The sequence below is a fragment of the Lepisma saccharinum genome, chromosome 5, assembly GCF_977018435.1.
Source record: "Lepisma saccharinum chromosome 5, izLepSacc3.1, whole genome shotgun sequence".
Taxonomy (NCBI): domain Eukaryota; kingdom Metazoa; phylum Arthropoda; class Insecta; order Zygentoma; family Lepismatidae; genus Lepisma; species Lepisma saccharinum.
Genome location: NC_139233.1, coordinates 4,857,953 through 4,879,317, shown reverse-complemented (window position 1 = coordinate 4,879,317; position 21,365 = coordinate 4,857,953). Strand labels below are relative to the sequence as shown.

The 21,365-nt window shown below is 40.8% G+C and overlaps 1 protein-coding gene across 2 annotated transcripts in view; it reads right to left on the bottom strand.

Annotated features, from left to right (window-relative positions):
- Nucleotides 1–20,250, bottom strand: part of ssp6 (PDZ domain-containing short spindle 6) — a 149,575-nt gene extending 129,325 nt beyond the window's left edge. For both annotated transcript variants that reach the window (XM_083122039.1, XM_083122040.1), the window contains exon 1: nt 19,886–20,250. In XM_083122039.1, coding sequence (XP_082978165.1) covers nt 19,886–19,996 — 111 coding nt within the window. In that variant the 5' untranslated portion in view covers nt 19,997–20,250. The remainder of the gene's footprint in view (nt 1–19,885) is intronic.
- Nucleotides 20,251–21,365: the final 1,115 nt, after the last annotated feature.

Genomic DNA, 21,365 nt, shown 5'->3' with positions numbered 1-21,365 from the left:
CTACCTGCGTTAGTAATTTTACATAGGTCAGTCAGTAAGTAGGTCACAAACGTTTATTTTAATAAATACTGAGTGAGATACGAACTTGAAAACCTTCCTTATCTTTCAACATAATCTCCACCAACATTAATACACTTATCCCATCGCTTTATTAGTCCTCCAAAATCTGTTGCATAAAAGTCATTGGGCTGCTGTCCCAGCCACAGTCGCACATCAACATCTTCGTCAACCGCGAAACGTTAGCCGCCACCGGGCGCACACTTTTCGGAAATTCAAACGATCAGGCATTATGCTGTAGGCTAAACCATCAGAACACCCTATCGCAGCAGCTCGCATCAACTCCTCCACCCATACCATCTCCACCTACAGCAGGGGTGCCCACAGGGGGGGGGGGGGATTATGGCGCAGGTTCCGCCATCGAGATTTATTGGGGGGATATTTCCCCTGCAAATAATATAAAATTCAACATCTAGCTATATCTTTTTCCAAAATATGTAAAAATTTTACACCTTCAATGCAAAATATTTAATCCATTAGATGAAGAAAAGAACGTGTTTAAGGGTATTATCGAAGGTGGGGGGAGGGAGAAATATCAAACTCTTACATATTAGGCCTTAATTGACACGTGGGTTCTGGAGGGATTCCCAATTAAACGTTGGGGGCACAGTATCCAACTCTAGGTTTTGTATTATGGCGGTATTTTAGTTAGAGGGGGATTGAGCATTAAATTGAGGGGTATCCAATTCTTGTGTATTACTTATTGTATAAACTGTTGCGGAAATTCTGGTATGGAGACTGAAAAATTGAGAATTAATTTTTTGGAGCAGATCCACTCTTCAATATCAACAGTAAATCAAAAATTGGCATGGAAATTTTGGTGGTAGGATTGAGTATAAAATTTAAAGGGGGAGATACAAAGCTCTTGATAAAGTGTTAAATCTTAGATTGTCAAGGGATTTCTGTAGTGGAGAGAGAGTTCGAACATTAAATTTTGGAAACTGTATTTAGCGACATGGTATCCACATGTTTTCGACCCCGAACGTGCCAAAGGAGAAGCTGGAAAAGATCTCAGGATCTTAACAAAGTACTTACTCCCCATTAAATTAATATTCTTGAAAGCCTCCAAAGAAATGGATGTAAAAATTTTCTTGCTCGCTTCGTTCGCAATGATGTGTTGCTAAGATGCGTGTTTGGCGCTTGAATGAGGTGAATGTAAAGTTTCTATACTATAGCTGCATTACAAGACAAGCGATATTCTCGATTATGATCAACGATTTTAGGGATGGTCTTAAGTGATGGGCTCCCTGTTGAGGGAGGAAGGGCAATTCAAGTATAGCGTTCAGTAAAGCTAAGAAAAAAGTTACTTTCGGTAGACACACTGTCGTAACTAAATACTTTGCGCGGATTACGATATAGTTTGAGGGCGCGAATGATATGATTTAGGGGCGACTCATGACATGATTTTGGGGGGATTAGGCCATTGGCTTTGGGAGGGATAGGCACCCCTGATGTACAGTCCAGTCGCCTTTTTAAACTGAGCTGCCCATGCGTTCGTCTGGTATCTAACGACTACTAAATCATCAAGCTGGATTGTGCTACCACCTAATGAAGCCTTTAGAAACTACTCACTACTATTTTCAGCTATCCCACATCAGTTTGCAACCTATTTACAGACTTCCCTCGTATTAACATTTCAATCCAAAGAGCGATTGCACTACTCTTTTTGACACACATTGCACACGCGAACGTTTGCAACAATATCGATATTGTTACGCGCCAGATTGAGTCCCAACTGAAACAAATGCGAAATCTGGACGATTTAATTTCGGTTGCGTTTTCATTAAGCTTCAAGAGACGAGTATATCAAGAGCAGCGATCTTCCCTCTTATTAAACAATTACACTTCGCTGTGTTGAAATTTCAATTGTAGCGTGTCAGCAATAACGTACGGTTCGGAGAGGGAACTCGTTGCCCCATAATGCATCGCAGGGAAGAATTCAATTGCGTCAATTAGCTTCACAAGAATGTCAATTAAGGAATTCCTTGCATGCGGGCAAAACCTTGGAAAGTGTGGATAGAGATGTCACTAAAGCTATCTCGTGGATACACTTTCAATAGAAAGATATCTTCTTTGTCTCCGTTTTCCTGCTTCTCTCGCTTTCTTTGCCCTCCATTCTTTCACACACACTCTCTCCATTGCTTTCCCGTTCTTTCTCCCCTATTACCTCTCCCTTTCTCTCATTGTAACTCATTCTCCTTTCCTCTCCCTCTGCATTTATTTATATTCCTTTCTCCCCTCTTTCCCTCCCTTTTTCTACTCACATTTCTCCCTTCATCTCCTTCTTCCTTTACCTCTATTTTTTCCTGTCTCATTTAACCCTTTTCCAGTTTCCTTCTGTCCCGATATATTTTCTCTTCTCTCTCTTTCTATCTATATATCTCCTCTTTCTTCATCCCCTTATTTGTATTTTCTGCTTTACCTCGTTCCTCTTCTCTCTACATCTCTCTCCGTTACCTTTCTTTCCCCTTCTTTTCTCTCTCAATTTATATTTTCCCTTGTGGCCGGCCTTCATGGCGGAATGTTTACCACATAGCGCTAGGGCTCCCGCGTTCGAATCCTGGCCTAGGCATGGATGATTGATTATCCCTTCATGAATTTCATCCTCATCGTCAAGATTAGTCAAAAGCGGCACACAAGCGATGTAAAAATAATCTAATTCAATCATTCAATTTCTCTCCAATCTCTTCCTTCGTTTTCCTTTCTCTCATTTACTTTCTTCTCACCTTTCTTCAGTCTCTATTTCCACTCTCTCTCTTCCTTCATATTTATATCCCCTTCTTTCCCTCCCTCTCACATGAAGGCACATGTTGCGTGCATCTGGTGACAAAATTTCGATCTGCTAGTGTTGCCAGCTACGGAGATATGTCCCAAAAATGGCACTTTTTCACTCAACCCATAAAATCACCAGTCGTAAATCCATCAAATGCTGTACATGATCATTATTGGTTGCAAACGACAGACTGACATGGCATCACTCCGTCTAATTATGACTCTCCGATAATTTCTTACATAGTATTCTCACTCAAAAGTGCATTTCTGGAAAAAAAAATTAAAGCTGCCTTCCGCCAGTTATTAATTTATTTAATTTTCTGTATAGAATAAATTGATAATGTTAAGCATTGAAAAATATTTCAATGAATGGGGTTTTATAATGCAGTAAACCCGGTGTAAATATCTCTTACGGTTTTCATGATATACATTGTCAAAGTTTGGGTTGCGCGACTTTTGAAACACACTGTATATCGCCTTCATCTCTTTTCACTACTCTCTATTTCCCATTCTCTCTCCTTAACTTTTTCTCTCTCCCTCATTTTCCCTTTATCTCTTGTCCTATCTTTCTCTCTCCTTGTCTCTTTCCCTTTCCATTTTCCTCTCGCTCTTTGTCCTAATCTCTGTTTCCCTTTCATTTTCCTCTCTTACCTCTTTCTCCTTTACTTATGTGTATCCTCCTTATATGCTTTGTCCCCTCTCTCCCCCTCGGTTAATTGCCACCCGGGACGAGACCGAGAATGAACGCATCTCCTAATTTACGAGAGTAGATTAGTCTCTGTACCATCACTAAACTTCATCTTTATGTACATAGTCTTTCTGCAGCATTTTCATACCATATGAATTTTCTCTGCACAAATTATTTTACATGGCCATTCCTTAACCAAAAGATACATTTCTAATTTTCAAAATTTATTCAATTCTTGAGTGTCTCAGAACAAATTCAAGCCAAATTTCGTTCAAGTTATGTCTGAACGAGAGTAAAAAAGTGCTCTTCATTACAGTGGCATCTCGACATTTACGTACTGTAAGTTGCCGGGGAAAAATGTTCATCCGTTAAATCTTTTACCTAAAAGTTTCCGAACCCCCGCCCCTTCCCCTTCTCTCGGCAGCTGCTAACGAGTCCTCCACTTTGTGGGTCTCTGTCGAAGAATTAATCAGGCCTCGGGTTCAAAGCTTATCCATTCAGCAAGCATCAAACTTCAGTGGAATTATTTATTTATATGCAAGTTGCGCTAAATGCTGCGGTCTTTGAGTAAAACTCGGTGGGAACTTTTAATGAGCGAGTGGCTGGAGGCTGCAAAGTTTCCGAATTGCCCAGAGGCAGAGGTTTTTGCAGTGAAGGCTGTTCTATCAATAGAGAACAAGGTTTTCAAACGCTTTGATGGCAGCATTTAGCTTTTTCTTTTTCAACAGATTCGTTATGTCAGTTCAGTTCGCTCCGGACAGAATACCAGATATTTTTTCTACTGGCTCCGGACAGAATACCCGATATTTTTTCTACTGGCTCCGGACAGAATACCCGATATTTTTTCTACTGGCTCCGGACAGAATACCCGATATTTTTTCTACTGGCTCCGGACAGAATACCAGATATTTTTTCTATTGGCTCCGGACAGAATACCCGATATTTTTTCTACTGGCTCCGGACAGAATACCCGATATTTTTTCTACTGGCTCCGGACAGAATACCCGATATTTTTTCTACTGGCTCCGGACAGAATACCCGATATTTTTTCTACTGGCTCCGGACAGAATACCAGATATTTTTTCTATTGGCTCCGGACAGAATACCCGATATTTTTTCTACTGGCTCCGGACAGAATACCCGATATTTTTTCTACTGGCTCCGGACAGAATACCCGATATTTTTTCTACTGGCTCCGGACAGAATACCCGATATTTTTTCTACTGGCTCCGGACAGAATACCCGATATTTTTTCTACTGGCTCCGGACAGAATACCCGATATTTTTTCTACTGGCTCCGGACAGAATACCCGATATTTTTTCTATTGGCTCCGGACAGAATACCAGATATTTTTTCTACTGGCTCCGGACAGAATACCAGATATTTTTTCTACTGGCTCCGGACAGAATACCAGATATTTTTTCTACTGGCTCTGGACAGAATACCCGATATTTTTTCTACTGGCTCTGGACAGAATACCCGATATTTTTTCTACTGGCTCCGGACAGAATACCCGATATTTTTTCTACTGGCTCCGGACAGAATACCCGATATTTTTTCTACTGGCTCCGGACAGAATACCCGATATTTTTTCTACTGGCTCCGGACAGAACACCCTATTATTCTACTAACTCCGGAGAAAATACCCGATCCTCCTACTGGCTCCGGATTTTTTTCGGAAGTGAAATATTTTGGCTATCCCTGGTGCAAAGAATGAAATTCAATTAGAGATGTTCACACACGCGTAGTGTGTGTGAGCCAAGAGGCGGCGAAACGAGATTATGCAGAGTCTCGACTTCCCTCGTTCTCGTTTGGTTCATGAAGGGCAGAGCACTGACTATACCGCGTTTGTTACAACCTGTCCCGGTTCCCGCGCTAGTTGCTCCCTAGCTTTTCTCGGTGCTGGGGAAAGTCAAAGCCAGGCAGCCAATTAAAATACGCAACGTCGCAACAGCGTCTACGTCAGCGCCTCTCTTCTGGCTTCCATTCGCTCCTCGCTGCCCAGCAGAAGATTTTTTCCTCGTTTGTCATTGGCACCGAAACCGTCGAGCGCTCCCTAGCGCGGGAAAGGGGACAGGTTGTAACAAACGTGGTATAGAAAGGGCTGGGAATCATCCCTGGCGTCAGAGCAAAGGTGGCGCCAAACAAGCATTGCAGCGCGCATCGGAAGCAAAGGTTTCCTATTAAAGTAATTTTGTTGTTAGTTTGTAAATAAACGTATCTAAATCAGTGCAATAAGTGGTAGAATATGAAAGCATTAACCTACGGCCTAGTTCCTGCATTTTACACTAATTTTCCCCAGCTAATTCGGTTTTCTCTTTGGTAATTCTTTTGACATGTTACATTAATTTTCTGTTGCTATCTAAATACAGATAATAAGATTCTTCCTATTTCTTCGGATTTGAAATAAGCGTTGCAAATTTTCAAGGCCTTTTTAAGGCCCATTGGTTTTTGTCTAACCTTGCTAGTCTTGAAAATCCGCCACTGACCTTCACGCTCGCCTTTTGCCTTGATAAACAAATGCCGACACCATTATCGGCAAAAATATTTTCAATGTGTGCCATCTGGTGGTTTACAGTTACGCAACTTTCTTGCGCCATATGGTATCTCGCATACGCATGAAGGAATGCATAGCTGATGAACGCACGTTTGAGTTTTGCTTAAAGCCCACTTTATGCTCAGATAGTCTAATCGGGATTGCACCTGCAGTTTAAAGTGGGATCCGAACCAGCATGTGCCTCCACCGGATATCGAACCCGGGACCCTTTGATTGCAAGGCGACAACGTTACCACTATGCCATCGGGAAGGCCTTTGGGTATCCTTAGTATTCATTGGAAATACATATAACACAGCCATTGGTTTCAATGCGTAGATTAGTAGAAAACAAGGACATGGAAGATCAAAACCGAAGTAAAAACAAGATACTTACAAGTTAAAGCCTCCGACAAAAAGTTGCCTGTGGAAAAAGTTGGCTTTTTTGTGCAATGTAGTTGCGCTACTTGGAGCTGCATATTAACCTCAATGACGTGCTTTCGGGAGGGTGAAAGGGAAAGCGGGCGCCAGTCGCAAGCTTCCAGGACGTTGCAATGCTTTTATCAGTTGCTGAGGAACTGCATGCTCTTCTTCTAGAACAGCAGAATCTCTCGTTCCTAACGATGGCCCAGGGGAGGGGGGGGGATAACTGAGTCGTTATGGGGTGGGCGAATTGTTTCCATGTTTCTATCTCACTCTTTTCTTCTTCACTTCTCTTTCCTATATGTCAGTTGTTTATTTTTCTCTCCTCCGGTTTCGTTCTCTTCTCCCATCTACTTTTCTCGCTCTTCCTTTTCACCCCTCCCTATTTCAACCTTTTTTCTTTCTTTATATCTCATTATTTCCATGTTTCTCCCTCCGATTCTCCTTTTAAGGTCTCGCTTATCGCACACTTCCCGATCACATTTCTTGGTGAAGCCCCGGCCTTCTTCATCTGGTGTAACTTTCGTTTTCAGGTTAGTGACCAGTGACGTGACTTACTCTAAGGCTCTGTCCGAAAGGTGCAAAGTACATGCTTGAAGTATGGTTTTGGCGGAAGTGACGTCACCTAGTACAGTTCGAAAGCGCCAAGAACAGAAGCACGCAAGTGCACAGCTTGCAGTACAGACGGGAGCTGACTAGGTCACGTGATATCCACACTCGTTGCTCATTTGTTTTGAATCGCTGGATAGAAAGCCAGCAACACGGGTTAAATATACGTTATGGGCCAGCAAGTTGTTGGTTAAAGTTGTTCTAATGTGTGGAAATGTATGTGTACGAACATTTGAAAATGCTATGTGATTTCTATGGTTATAAACAAGTGTTTAAAATGCGAGGGAAACAACGTGTCCTCAGTTCTGTCCACTGATCGTATTTGGCGCTGCAGTCCAAGTACAATTCGAAAGACTTTCGCTTCCAGTTCACAACTTGAAGACCGCACTCCAAGACCATACTCGGAGGATGCTCGCTTTAAGTACGGTCTTGCAACTTTCGGACACGGCCTGTGTCCTAAACCTGACAACGAGAACATTTATCCTGACGGTCAGGCAGACGAAGGGAGGGAATTGTTTAATAATAATAATAAAAAAAAGATGTTTGAGAAGTGTGCGATAAGTGACCTCTCTCTTTCTCTGAAGAGTTGCGACCGTAACAGAACAGTTGCCAAAACAAAGTCCGATAAGCGAGTCCCGTAGACTTTATTACCTCAGGTGGCACCAGTTTCAGCCCGCACACGTAACAATGTCATTAGATCTAAAATAAGAACTTGATGCCGCGAGTGTAACTCCAACTTATCGTGCCACTTTTTGGCTAATCGATTGAAATGAGCGACGATATGATGAAGGACACTCTCAGAGAACCACCCATGCCCAGGCCGGGATTCGAAACCCCGACGCTTGGCGTTGTAGTCCCGTAGCGCGTTGTGTTAACCATTCCGCGACAAAGGTCGGCACATGGCAATTGAATCATATGTGGACGGCTTTAGGCATACAGTATAGTGCACAATAAAATACAGTTTACGCTAACTACATGTTTTTGTTTGTCCGTTTGTTTTGGCAGGATAATTCTGGTGTCATGTTGCCAGTGGTGAGCACGGAGGCTGGCCAACTCACCGAAGCATGGAATGGGAGTCAAGGCTTCTCAAGGCGTGGGAACTCATCGTTGTAAGCGGCTAATTCCGTGAGACTGCTCCCTGCTTCGCTGGCTTCAATTATTAACAATAAACGTTCTATTTTCCAGCACGGCCTTGGAAATGTTCCGAAGCTTTGTAAATTTACAGCACTTTTGTACGCTTCGACCTTACTCATCCTCGTTTCGGTTAAGTTCCGCTTTGCTCTGTGTCAGGGCGAATCTTAGAAAATTTTCCTCTCCATTCGAAAAAGCACTCTGATATTCCAAAATATGAAAAATTACATACGCTTAGAATTCCTTCTAGAGCGTTGACGTGAATTTTCGTGTAGTTTTCTTTCACTGTTGTCTAGATATTATCAATAGTTTAATAGACTTTCGTAATCGGGAAACTATTGATAGATAACAGTGAAAGAAAACTACACGAAAATTCACGTCAATGCTCGAGAAGGAATTCTAAGCGTATGTAATTTTTCATATTTTGGAATATCAGTGCTTTTTCGAATGGAGAGGAAAATTTGAAAATATTCGCCCTGACGCCTGCCAAAGGTTCAGTCGCCCCTTTTAAAGCGAAGAAGGAGTCTTGTTCCTCTGCTAAACGACAATCATGCACGGGGGGAGGGGCAAGTGCCTCTGAAATAATAACAAATATATACCACTTCAATATATTTATTTATTGATAGAGATCAACAGGCCGAGCCCAATTATAGTGCTCTAACTTCATAATATTACTAAAATAGATTCAGTGCTCCAGTAATAGTATTTTAAAAATTGTATATACTCATTGCAAAAATATGAATTGTGTTATTTACACATGAAATTGTGTTGAAAGAGTTGCACGCTCTCCACACCGGAGAGGTAGAAAGAATTAACGTTTTCGCTCTCTGGCAATGAAAGATTTTGTGCTTGGGGCGTGTTTTGGAACTTGGAAGATTAAATGATACGGCTGACAATAAGTTGGAATCGTCTATTATACCGTTAATTACTTTATACAGGAAGAGCAGGTCATTTACTTGTCGTCGGATTGCTAGTTTGCTGGAGTTGGTCTCTGAGACTAGATTATCGTATGAATCGAATGTTGGATATTCTCCACAGGCTTTGAATTTGAGATATCTAAGAAACTTTGACTGAATACGTTCTAGTCTATGAATTGTTATTGAAAATTGATATGCAAACTAAATTGACGTGCTGCCCGTCCGTCAGCCTCCAAATGTTGAGACGGAAAGCAACGCGCCCACCGGTTCGATACTTTGATCGTTCACCGCCACTGTCGCGAATGGATTTTCGGTTATTGCAGTCGCACCCGTCTTTCCAGGTGGTTGCCAGCTCGGGCTGCAAGTCGCTTCACTCTTTCGGCCCTAACTAGAGAAATACCCAACCGTTAAAATTCAAATTTTGAGGCTGCTCGGGTGACAGTCCCTTTCCAGAGTCTGTGTATCCTCGCCAGCACTGACGAGAAACGATTTTGCCATATCGCTGCTGAACGCCCACCGAAAGGCCGTCTCTCCACGTGGTTGCCAGCTCGGGCTGCAAGCCGCAACTTCGGGAGAACCTCTCGCGGCCTGATATAATTGACGACAGGGCCCGGTATTTGAGGAGCACTGTACTAGTTAGCATGTTACCCCTTCCCCGGCCATCCAACCCGCCCTTGATCCGCTCGGTACTTGGCCCGAGGAAATGCACGGCAGTCTGAATGCACCACAAAATTCCCAGTTCAGCCGACCTCCGTGGCGGAGTGGTTAGCACAGTGCGCTACGACGACAGGGGTCCCAGGTTCGAATCCCTGCCTGGGTATTATTTGTCAGTGTCTCTCCATCAATTTAATTATATTATTCTGATGTTCGTGATTAGCAAAGATAAATCTTTCTTTTTAAAAAATGAAAATTTTAAAGAATCAAAATTTTAAAAAAATCATTTTTTTAAAAAAATCAAAATTTAAAAAAATCAAATTTTTAAAAAAAAATCATTTCATATTTCCACATCCAAAATTTCTCCCTCCCTTTCCTTGCTATGTTTCAAATTCATCGTAATTCGTAACTTTGTGGCCGAGAACGATAAGAAATCGACTTTCGTCTCGCCATTGATGTTCCCAGGATCGAATCGCGGCCTTTGTGATTTTCCCTCATCGAATCCATCTAACAATCGCTCCTCGTCGCGATCAGCCAAAAGAAACATTCTTGTGCGGAAAATTCCCTCCCAACAAAAAGGACAGCGAAAACCATTTTTTTTTATCTCCCACTTTCTTTCTTAATGACTTCGCGCCCCAGCCTTGAACTTGCTTACGTAAGACTGTTGATAGCCTTTCCTTGACGTAGCGTACCCTTAGATCCTGGTGTTAACTTAACGACCTCAAAAAACTACTGGTCTAAAGATTGCACTAACACGCCACCGTCAAACAGATTAGCTGCAGCAAAGTAATGTTCTGATGTTTTCACACTTCGTCATTCTTGTTAACGTTCCTGTTTGAGAACTCTACCTTACAAGGGTGAACCTCTTAGATCTTGCACATTGTCAGCCCTTCTTTGTACGCACTTGCCAACACTGATTTTGCTAAGTTCAAGATTGTTTATGCACTGACTAATCGAGACTTGGCCTACACTTTTAAATGGAGTCTGAACCAGCGGGACCCGTCACAGCGACCTCTTGATTACAAGGTGCCAATATAGAGGAGGGTCCGTTACGTTCTTAATAAGAATATATCTTCACCCTGTCCTCTTTTCTTTCGTTCTCTGTTCCCTCCTATCTTTCTTCTTTGTTTCACTCCATTCTTTCCCCGTTTCCCTCTTCTTTTTCTTTGTTATTTATTCATTTGTTTCATATCCATTTCTTTCATTTCTTTATTCTTCCTGTAATCCATTATTTTCTTATATTTTAATTTTGCCTGTATTTTATCCCTTTATTTTATTTATATCATCCTAGGGGTCCCGTGTTGGAATCCTGTCCTGCGCATGGGAGTTCTTTCATTTTCATATCACTCATCGTCGCGATGGGCCTAAAGTGGGAGAAGAGCGAAGTAAAATAAAGCAAATCAATAAAAGGGCTTACTATCTGTGCACATCTTGTTATTGGTGTAGACATGTTAATTGTCTTTAGGAAGAGCATGGAACACTCACACACGCGCGCGCGCGCACACACACACACACACACACGCACAGAGAGAGAGAGAGAGAGAGAAAGAGTGTTGTAGCTCTTGGTTCTTTGTGCGTGTTTTCGATTTTATCCATAGTAAAGTATATTGAAGTCAAGGCTAATGGCTTATCTTTATTGTTAGAACAAAAACTCTGCCCCCGGTAATTTTTAGGACAAGATTGTTGTTGGGGGGATCCTCCCTGTCCCACCAGGATTTCGCACCCTGGTCACATAATAAATGTTTAGCCTCGTTCCGATGCCAAGACAATTCATTCTTTCCTCCTGAACGATCGCTAAATTCCTTATCAGGAACTCTCCTCGGTTTATCGGATTCCGAGAACACGTTTGTTCCTTCTCTTTTCAAGGGGGATGGAAAACGTCGTTATGGAGTTTCCCGTCCAACTTTCCAACTCATTAGTTTCCCTTTGTTGTGTCGACCATCGACAATCCACTACTAACGAATCACGAGGAAACTAAAAATAGGATCCTTGCTTCGATCGATTTAGGACCCCCCCCCCCGCCATCCTTCCATGGCGCGCACAGAGTTAATCTTTTAGGTCCCTGCTACAAGGCTGATAGATAGAAAAGGGCCAAAATAGCGGTTTAGAGTTAAATATCTTTCCCTATTTCTCTCTCTCATATCTGTGGAGCAAAGCGGCGCATAACGGTAGAGAAAGGCAGAAAGCGAAAGAGAGAAGCAAAACAACGGGTGGTAGCCGCAGCAGCGATTTCCCGTCCATGCACTCGCTTCCCATCTCACGCGCTCATTGGCCGAGCCCTCCCGAATCGCTACTTGCGCCGAGACTTGTTCTCGCTCAATTGCTCCAGAGATTTTCCGAATAATTACAGTGATCCAAGAGTAGCACAGAGAGAGAGAGAGAAAATGAATGAAAGTGAATTAGAAGGAATGGGAGGAGTAAGAAACAGAAATACAGAAAGTGATGAACTATGAAGAATGGAGAAAGATAGGAAAACAGAAAAAAATAAGAAAAACTAATGAAGAAAACTAAAGAAAGCAAGGTAAAGAGAAGAATAGAGGAGATAGGTACCAGGGAAAGAAAGGAGTGGAAAAGAAAAAAGGGAAGGGAAAAGAGAAAGGAGGGAAAATAGAAAAGAAGGAAACAGAAAACAAGGAAAGAAAAAGAGGGGAAAGAGAAAACAGGGAAAGAAAAAGGAGGGAAAGAGCAAGGAGGGGGAAAGAAAGACAAGAAAGGGAAGAGACTCCATGACCAACTAAGCAGAGGCCAAGTGAAAATAATAATTCGTCCACTCTTGAGACGAAATAAATTATCTGGCAATGCACTGTTGTCCTTTACTTTGGACGAACTACTACCGTTAGCCTTAATCATATAGGAGTTATTACTTAACATTAGACGTTGGAGAGAATGCGTCAGTGTTTTGGACGTCAATATGGGTCGATCCCAATTTACTTGAATTAATTTGCAGCCTGTTGGAAGTTTTTTATCTCTTGCGGGGTGGGGGGCATAATATATAAACGTTTCGAGACGAGTAAGCAGAATATAGTGGGGGTTACAGGAGCATCACTCGCGACTAAACGACATCTGAAACAGTATTTATAGTTCAATTATAACTTTAAACTGGAAGCAAATTATGTGGAAATCCAAAAATATGAATTGTTCACACACACTTAAGAATATACAAAGTTAATTAATTACGAGAAGTAATGTATCACCGTGGATGTTTTTCGGTCGAAAATACAGTAGTATTACTACCCAAGATTCATGGATTGCACCTTGATATGAAAATCAAAAGTTTGGCGTTTGTTTTAGTTTAATGCGGATATTCCTCATGTCCGAATATTCAAATAATCTGTGTGTGAAGATCGCTATTCAATTTTCGAAGTTCAGAAAGTTATTCTGGCGAGAATAGTGTCTCAAATTTAAGAAATAATTTCCAAGACAAGGTTCGGGACGCCAAACTGAGAATGCTACATTCTAAACTGCATTTCATTTCACGTTCTTTTGTTACGGCGGAAAGCTTTGTGCATCTATACTGAACGTCGTAATGCAGATATCTATATTTTAGGCAAAAAAGGTAAACATTTTTAAAAAAATATGCGGAGAATCCGTAAAATGGATAAAGGGACAGATTGGATGAAGGATTTGTAGAGAATCCGTACAGTAGAAATACGAACACGAAGAATACAAGAATATGTGGATTGCCCATAAAACAGATAAACAATAAAACTGCCGGATAATGCACACATTCGGAAATTTATTTTTGGATATCCGTGTAGTGTGCGTCTCTATGAAATGGCGTCGCGGTGGTCTATTCGGTAGGGCGTCTGACGGCCACGTGGGAGACCCGGGTTCGATTCCCGGTGTGGGTGACCTAAGGTAGGACATTTTCCGGTCTTGTCCCTGCACAAATCAGCTCTGAGCTTCACCCAGCCTCGAAAAAATGGATCAAGGTGCTGATCACATCACCTCCAAAACGACCGAGATCGAGAATGTGGGCCGCTACCCCCACATCCCCTATGTGGCTTCATGGCACGAAGCTATGTGCACGGGGAACTTTACCTTATATGGATAATTTGCAGGCACGTGGCCAGGGGGAGGGCTCAGGAGGCTGAAGCCCCTTCCGAAATCCATCAAATATCTAATTTAAATAGTGTGTAATGGTAATTAATTTTACTTCATTAGCAGGATTAAACATCTAGTATAAGTTGTAGTGTACTGAGAAATTCATCTTCAGTTCTTCTACTCCCTAATGATTCGCCTTTACATGGCGGCTGCTGATTAGGGATGATTTCTGGCTACGGGCCAGATAATTCGGGTATCATAATAGCCGATATCCGAATATTTGAAATCGGATGAAATGTTATCCGGATCTGGCTATCCTGCAAAGAAGTGTATATATATTACATGCCTTAGGTCTCGCGTCCAGGTATAGGCCGGACTCTACATCCTCATTAGAATGAATGAATCGTGTCGGTACTCAACCGTGTGAAACAAGAAACAAACCGGAACACTATAATCGATTTGAATGAACGCTGGGAAAGACATTAAACCTCTGTGTTTACGGCCAGCCGTTTGCATAATTGAGAGACTCGCATCCTCGTCGTAAAAGGCAAACCGCCCGAGGGGCGCGACTGCACTTGCAAGTTGCAACCGGGTTCATCCTCCGAGGAAATCCAGAGGTGCAAGGGGAAAATCATTGCATCCATAAAGGGCTGCGGAGGATTATGGGAATCGCTTCCTTTCACGGTGCAGTACCGTGCACTGGAACAAAATCAACGCCCTATTTTCTTCCGAGATTAGCTCGTCTCGACTTACGGTGCATAGCCTGCTTTTCCTCTCACTGGAACGCAGGGTTGACCATCCCCACACCCCCTGATTATGTCATAATACCCTTAAAGTATTTAATTACAACAGCGTGCCTACTAGTATCCTATTACCGAAGGTCACTTTTTATAGCTTCACTGAACAGTTTATTTGATCTGCCTCCTAAGCTTTTCCTTTTCTTCATCTGACGGATTAAATATGGTGCACCTAGTAGCAAAAGTAACTAGGACCCAGCTAAAGTAAATGAATTACGAATGAAATCTGTTCTGGTTCCCTCATCCTACATACTGCAACATGGGGACAAGATTTAAATGTTTTTTTTTTTTACATACATAATTCTCTCACTGGGGCTGCCAGAACTTGCATATGATTCCTCAAGAGAATCTGTTATATTTAATCGCAGGAGGATTCCTGCTGTAATTAAATAACAAATTGACATGTATAAATTACAATGTAAATTAGACCTAACTAAATTTGTCTTACCTTACTTATACACAAACTCGAGCCTCCTTGTTTTCGTAGGGAAGTCGTGAATGACTTGGTTTTCCTGTATAATGTAACGCAAATAACTACTCCGTGAAGCACCTTAGAAGTCAGGAATCGTAGAAAACACACCAGTTCACTGACGTTTTGATACACAACATTACAGCGCAAGAGAAAAGCACGTTTCGCGTGGCGTGTCTGTCGACATCAGCCCAAAGGTAACTAACATAGTCGAATGCGCTCTACTCTGCGATGCCTTTGTCCGAGTAGAGAAAGGGCTTGGCACAGGGAGTATTGTTGGGCTCTAATTTCGATGCGCTAATCTTAGTGTTTGCCTTGCGTATTTCTAGCTGTTTCATGCTGTTACTTAGGGTGACCAGACATACTCTTTTTAAGAGTATTATACTCTTTTAGAGGTTCATATACTGTATACTCTTTTCAATTTGCAAAAATCCCCAAATATACTCTTTTCCTTGCTATTTACTTTCATTCATTATTTTACGCGTAAATGTGCGTTAAAATCCACAGAACGGAAAACGTCAACAAACTGAGGTATTTACTCCTTGACTCAAGAATTTCCTATGAACAATTTCAAGAGTAATTTTCATATTCCATCAACAAGCAAAACATATTTCAAATTCATTGGAATGTAATAATAATTATAGTTTTGACACTTACTGTACAATTTCAAAAGCCATTGAAAAACATCTTGAAGATTGGGGGGAAAGAAAAGAAACAATGATGGGTAAGTGGAGGTCAGTACAGGTTGGGTCAAATTTAAAAGTGATTTGTGTCTCTTGAACAAGTAATGAAAGTGAAATTCAATTTGGACATGACCAGTGAAGAGTTTGGACAGGCAATAAAGGACGAATTAAACATACACTCGAGAAAGCAAAATCATCCCAGAAGTATGAACGATCGTGCCCATTGGTGAGTAAGTATTTGTAATTAGCTAATTACATTAGACTCATAAGTAATTTGAATCTGTAGAGTGTAGGCCTATTTTATAGGGGCTATAATAGAAGCAATAACAAATAACCACCCGTATTTTCGTTCTCATTTTATGTTATGTGCATGCGCACCTTCAACCTACAGTATAGACTATCCTCTTTTTGGTCAACAAATATCTGGTCACCCTACTGTTACTTCACTGATTTTGTACAAATATGTTAATATTCAGAATTATTTTTTTAGTTCTATAAAATATTTAAAATGCATTTTTTTTTTATTATTTTGCTTCGTCTTTGTCGCTTGACTCTCCCGATGGACGGGAGCCATACCATGAAAAAGCCATACCATTCACCATGCCTGCTAGGTTAAATTTGTGGAACCTTATAGCATAAGCTGTACAGCTTTGATCAATTTACTCGTACGCAAAATAACATAGGAAAGGAACTATTTCCCCAGAAGACATTTTATTTTCCTTACAATAAACCAGTTTTTCACTGGATGGAGAAGTCTCAAGCTTCAACATCTTATTCTACGGACAATTCCAGGACGTTACATTTTGAAACAGTGTTATTGTGTATTTTTAAACTAGTCCTATAAAAGCTTTGGTTTTACATTACAAAGTAGTATTGTACACAATTTTACACAATTCTATTTTAGAGTTTTAGGCTAAAATTATTCTCCGCACATTGAAAACTCAGAAAACATACAACACAACACTTGTCACACACACAACTTTCATTTCTGTGAAATTAACAGGCAAATTAAACTTCTGATATGCAAACAATGATTAAGGATGAAGCTTGTACAAATTGCGACAGTATGTAAAAATAAATAGTTGCTCCTATTTCCTAGTTACTGTACAATTATTTTTTCAATTTAGAGTTTTTGTTTTACGTCCGTCTTACGCACAGATAGGGAAATCGAGATATAGTGGGATCCGAATCACTGTGTCCTTCCACCGGGTATCGAACTCGGGACATTTATTTTTCTACTGAGGCTGACATCATTATGTCCCATTTCAAATTTGTTAAAATGCTTTCAATATTATCGAAATAACTTAGTTCATCTTAAGATATGAGCTCTTTATTATCTCGTTAAAACAACGTGTTTTCAATTTTCTTAAATCTACAAAGAAGTTTCCATCAAAGCGATAAGAAAAAATGTACAAATTCTTACCATACAATTTCACACAAACTTTATGCAGTCAGCCATATATAACATGACTGATAAATTTGACATTTTGGCTTCACTTTTCATACTCAAATCATAGTTTCGTGATACTTTTATATTCCTCTTGAGGTTTGTCCTAGTTATTCTTCAGACGATTAGAGATAGTTATTCACATGTGAACTTCCGAGAAATACTGACGTAAACCAAATTCAACCCTCCCATATACCTACCGAGATCAGCTCTAGATACAGGCTTGGTTGAAGTGTTGTAGAATGGAGGTGTAATTTCGAAGAATTTATGTGACTACATTAAAGTTATGCAAATAGAGAAAGATTTTCCTCAATGCCTCCCTCCCTCTCCCCCTATTTCCCTCCCTGTCACCAGCCTTACAATGAAATGGGGTTGGCTGGAAATGAGCCGAGTGCTTGAGCAAGAAACCGGTTCCCATTAGCTAGAATTCCGTTGCGTAAAGCTTTACGGAAGTCGATTTCCAGCTGTTTAAGACACCGTGTGATGTGGGAAGGTCGTCCTGTAACCTTGAAAATTGTTCTTCCTTTGCCAGGTATTCCTTGCAACGTACAATAACGATTTCCTCTCAGAAAACATTGTAGAAGATGAGATTGCTTATCTTTCTCACGACCACCTGCTGACGAAACGTTAAGAAACACTCTGACATAGTTGCCAAGTACACAAGACACGAACCACTAATTTCGAAGACTCATTTCCCTGTGGCGTAAGATTTAACGTGGGTCATATAGCACTAATTGAATATATCCTGTTATTTATCCTGCCAAAAAGGTTTCTGTAACTAGTGACCTAAATTTCTCCCAAAATGAGAGTTTATAAAAAATCAAATTAAAAATGAGGTAAGACAAAAAGTTCTTAGCTGTAAAATTTCCGAATTTCTCTGTACGTTCCGTTAAAAATACGTAAGTGCTGAAATATGTGAGAAACACAAAAAAAACACATTTTTCAACGTTGTGGCATGCACAAAACTGTGTTCAGCATATCATCCACTTATAACCACTTTCTGTTATCAAGACTTTTCGGACTGAAAAAACGCTGAAATTCCAAGTTTAACTACATTAAGTATTGACCGACCTCTGTAGCCGAGTGGTTAGCACGGCGCGCTACGAAGCCAGGGGTCCCGTAGCAAAACAAGGTTTCTAGATATAAACAATATTGATCAAGGATTCAAGCGGTGCGGAAAAAAATCTGATTTGCAACATTGATAAATCTATTCAAATTTGTAATAAAGTATGTAATATTGATTTATTGATTTGGTGTTTTAAGTCCACCTTATGCACAGTAAGGCTAATCGGGACTGGACCTACAGTATAAAGTGGGATCCGAACCACTATGTGCCTCCATCGGGTATCGAACCCGGGATCACTTGATTACAAGGCGAGGACGCTACCACTGCGCCATGGGGGAGGTCCCTAAAGTATGTAATAATATAATTAATAATCATTTAATGCATAAGTTACATTTGTTTTATTATTATTTTATTTTTTAACATTGCCATTCTCCTTGTGGATTAATCGCAACGCTGAGGATGGATGAACATATTAAGTGGTGGACTGACGATTCCGTCGTTTAAGGTTCGAGTACCGCTCATGGGATGGAATTTCCTTTCTGTTTTCCCTTCATCACTTTAAATTATTGTTCATCCTCATGATCGCTATTGGCCCAAAGAAGCACAAAATCAGGAGGATAAAACTTTTTAAAAGGAAACTTTAAGACACTTTTCTAGGGAATTTCAATAACAAGAGAAGAACAAGACCACTCGCTACAATAAGAGAGTCATTTAACGAATGGCAAAATCATTGATGTGGTGATGTGTAAGTCAGTACACTACATGAAAATACATCACGTTTAGGACGTAGCGTAGTTTGATACAACTTCAAGCTTGCTTTCCCCTCGTGTTAGAAATTTCGACCAACAACGGACGAAGTAACTTAGAACAACACGCATAAACGTGCAAATTCGTTCGTTTTAATGTCCATAAAATTAATTTCATGAGTTTATATCACTGCGTGGATATGTCTTTCATAAACCCAAATAATTCCATTTTGGCATAACTTCTATTTGAATTTCTTTCTTATTTTACATAGCCTCCTCTTCTTTAGGTTAATCGCGACAATGAGAGTGAATGAGCATGAGATGAAATTAAGGAAAAAGCCTGTTTTAAGTCCACTGTGTACAGATAGGCTAATCGGGACTGAAGCTATAGTACAAAGTTGGAAATTGAGCCAACTACCGTCGGTAGGAATATCGTGAATCCAGCACTTACCGTCGACGTAATTCTTGTCAACCAATGCCCGCGCACAACCTATGTATAATTGACCCACCTGTACGTAAACCACTTTGATTTTCCCAGCCAAACTACATATGAACGCATTTCCACAGAGAAGAAAATTATCTTCTCTGTGATATTTCTATCGTACTACAAGCTGTCAAACCGTGCAACATCTTGCACTGCAAAGAACACGAAAATGTTGGTTACTGTAAAATAGGGCCCTAAGCTTGTTGTGCTCTAGATTACATAGCCAATACAATGGCAAAAAATGCAACTAAAATTCTGCAAGGCTGAGTTCATCAGCTGTGAGGGAGAATTGGCCAGTCACGTCAGATGATATTTTCCGGTTTATTTTTAGAACCCTATCCCATAGCCCAACATTTACACTTACCTGTGCTTGTTCGATGTCACTCGAACTCGACTGCTGTTGCTGTTGCTGGTGCTGTTTAGATTTCTTCCCATGGGCCCGTGGTATTTTATCACCAAGCTTTGGGGAATTCATGCCTCTTCTGAATCATGCGGACCAAATTGAGGGACGGGCACCCCTCCTCCACAAGGAAACACAGCACACACACTCACACGCATGTAAAAAAAAAAAAAAAAAAGATATATTCAGCTCCTGCGTTGATATGTTTCGAAGCACATCATAACAGCACACGACACTGCGTTGCGAATCGCGTACTTTTGCCAAGGCAACTGTGCGATCGGCGCAGGATTCGAGATCCGCAAAGCCCACTAGCGCCGGGTTTTGCTACTGCCGCCGTTCGACTTCGAAGCAGCTGATCCAACGCTGATCAGTAAAACCAGCTGGTACTACGCGAGTCAAATGAAACCTTCGTTTCTGAATTCCCATCAGCAGTAACAACGTTTAAATGTTCTCATAAAATTTATCACGAATAATCACATAACGGAATACAACTTTGGTAGTTAAAGCCATAAAAATAAAATATTCTGAAATGTTGCTTGAATGTGAAGGCGAAACTTATACAGTTGCCTGCAGGTGGCAGGAATGTCTGATCTTGCCACTACCAGTATTTCCAACGGCATGAAATTAACGCTAAGAATAGTGTTTTACGCTGTAGTCCAAAATATCATCTGCTATGTTAACCGTAATGATTGTAAGGCATAAAAGTGAAAAATAAATGAGGACTAAAAGTGGTAAACGTTGTAAGTGCCAAAATCGAAAGTGTTCCGCACAAGGGCTACCAGCCACTTTCCACGTATACCACATTATAAAGCATGGCACATTTCACAGTTTAACGTGCAAAACGGCGTTTGAATTATTTTGGCACTTACAGCGTTTACCAATTTTAGTCTTCAAATATTCCTCAAAATTGTGTCGTCCCTGCAACAGAGCTGGGAGTACGAGGTGTAGGGGACGGGGACCACAATGTTCTCTACGTGTTCCTAGAAATTTTGCAAATATCGCAAATTCAACATATAGTGTCGTTTAATGAATAAACCTCATACTTTATATAGTATACTATCTGTTGTAAACTTATAGAGGTAAATTGTCTACTGTTATGAATCTAGTAGGAAGAATAAACAAGCAACATTTTTACAATTGATTGATTGATTGATTGAGTTGGTGTTTCAAGTCCACTTTATGCACAGTAAGGCTAATCGAGACTGGACCTACAGTTTAAAGTGGGATCCGAACCGCTATGTGCCTCCATCGGGTATCGAACCCGTGACCTCTCGACTACAAGGCGACGACGACATTTTTACAATTGAAGGGCCCGGGAGGTGAAACATGGTAAGTGACCTTTTTCTGGTCATTATAGTTACAAAATAAAGAGGGTCATCTTTCAATTTTTGCATGTGTCATGCAATTTGCATTGGATTCTTTGAATGCTTCAAAAATTGCTAAA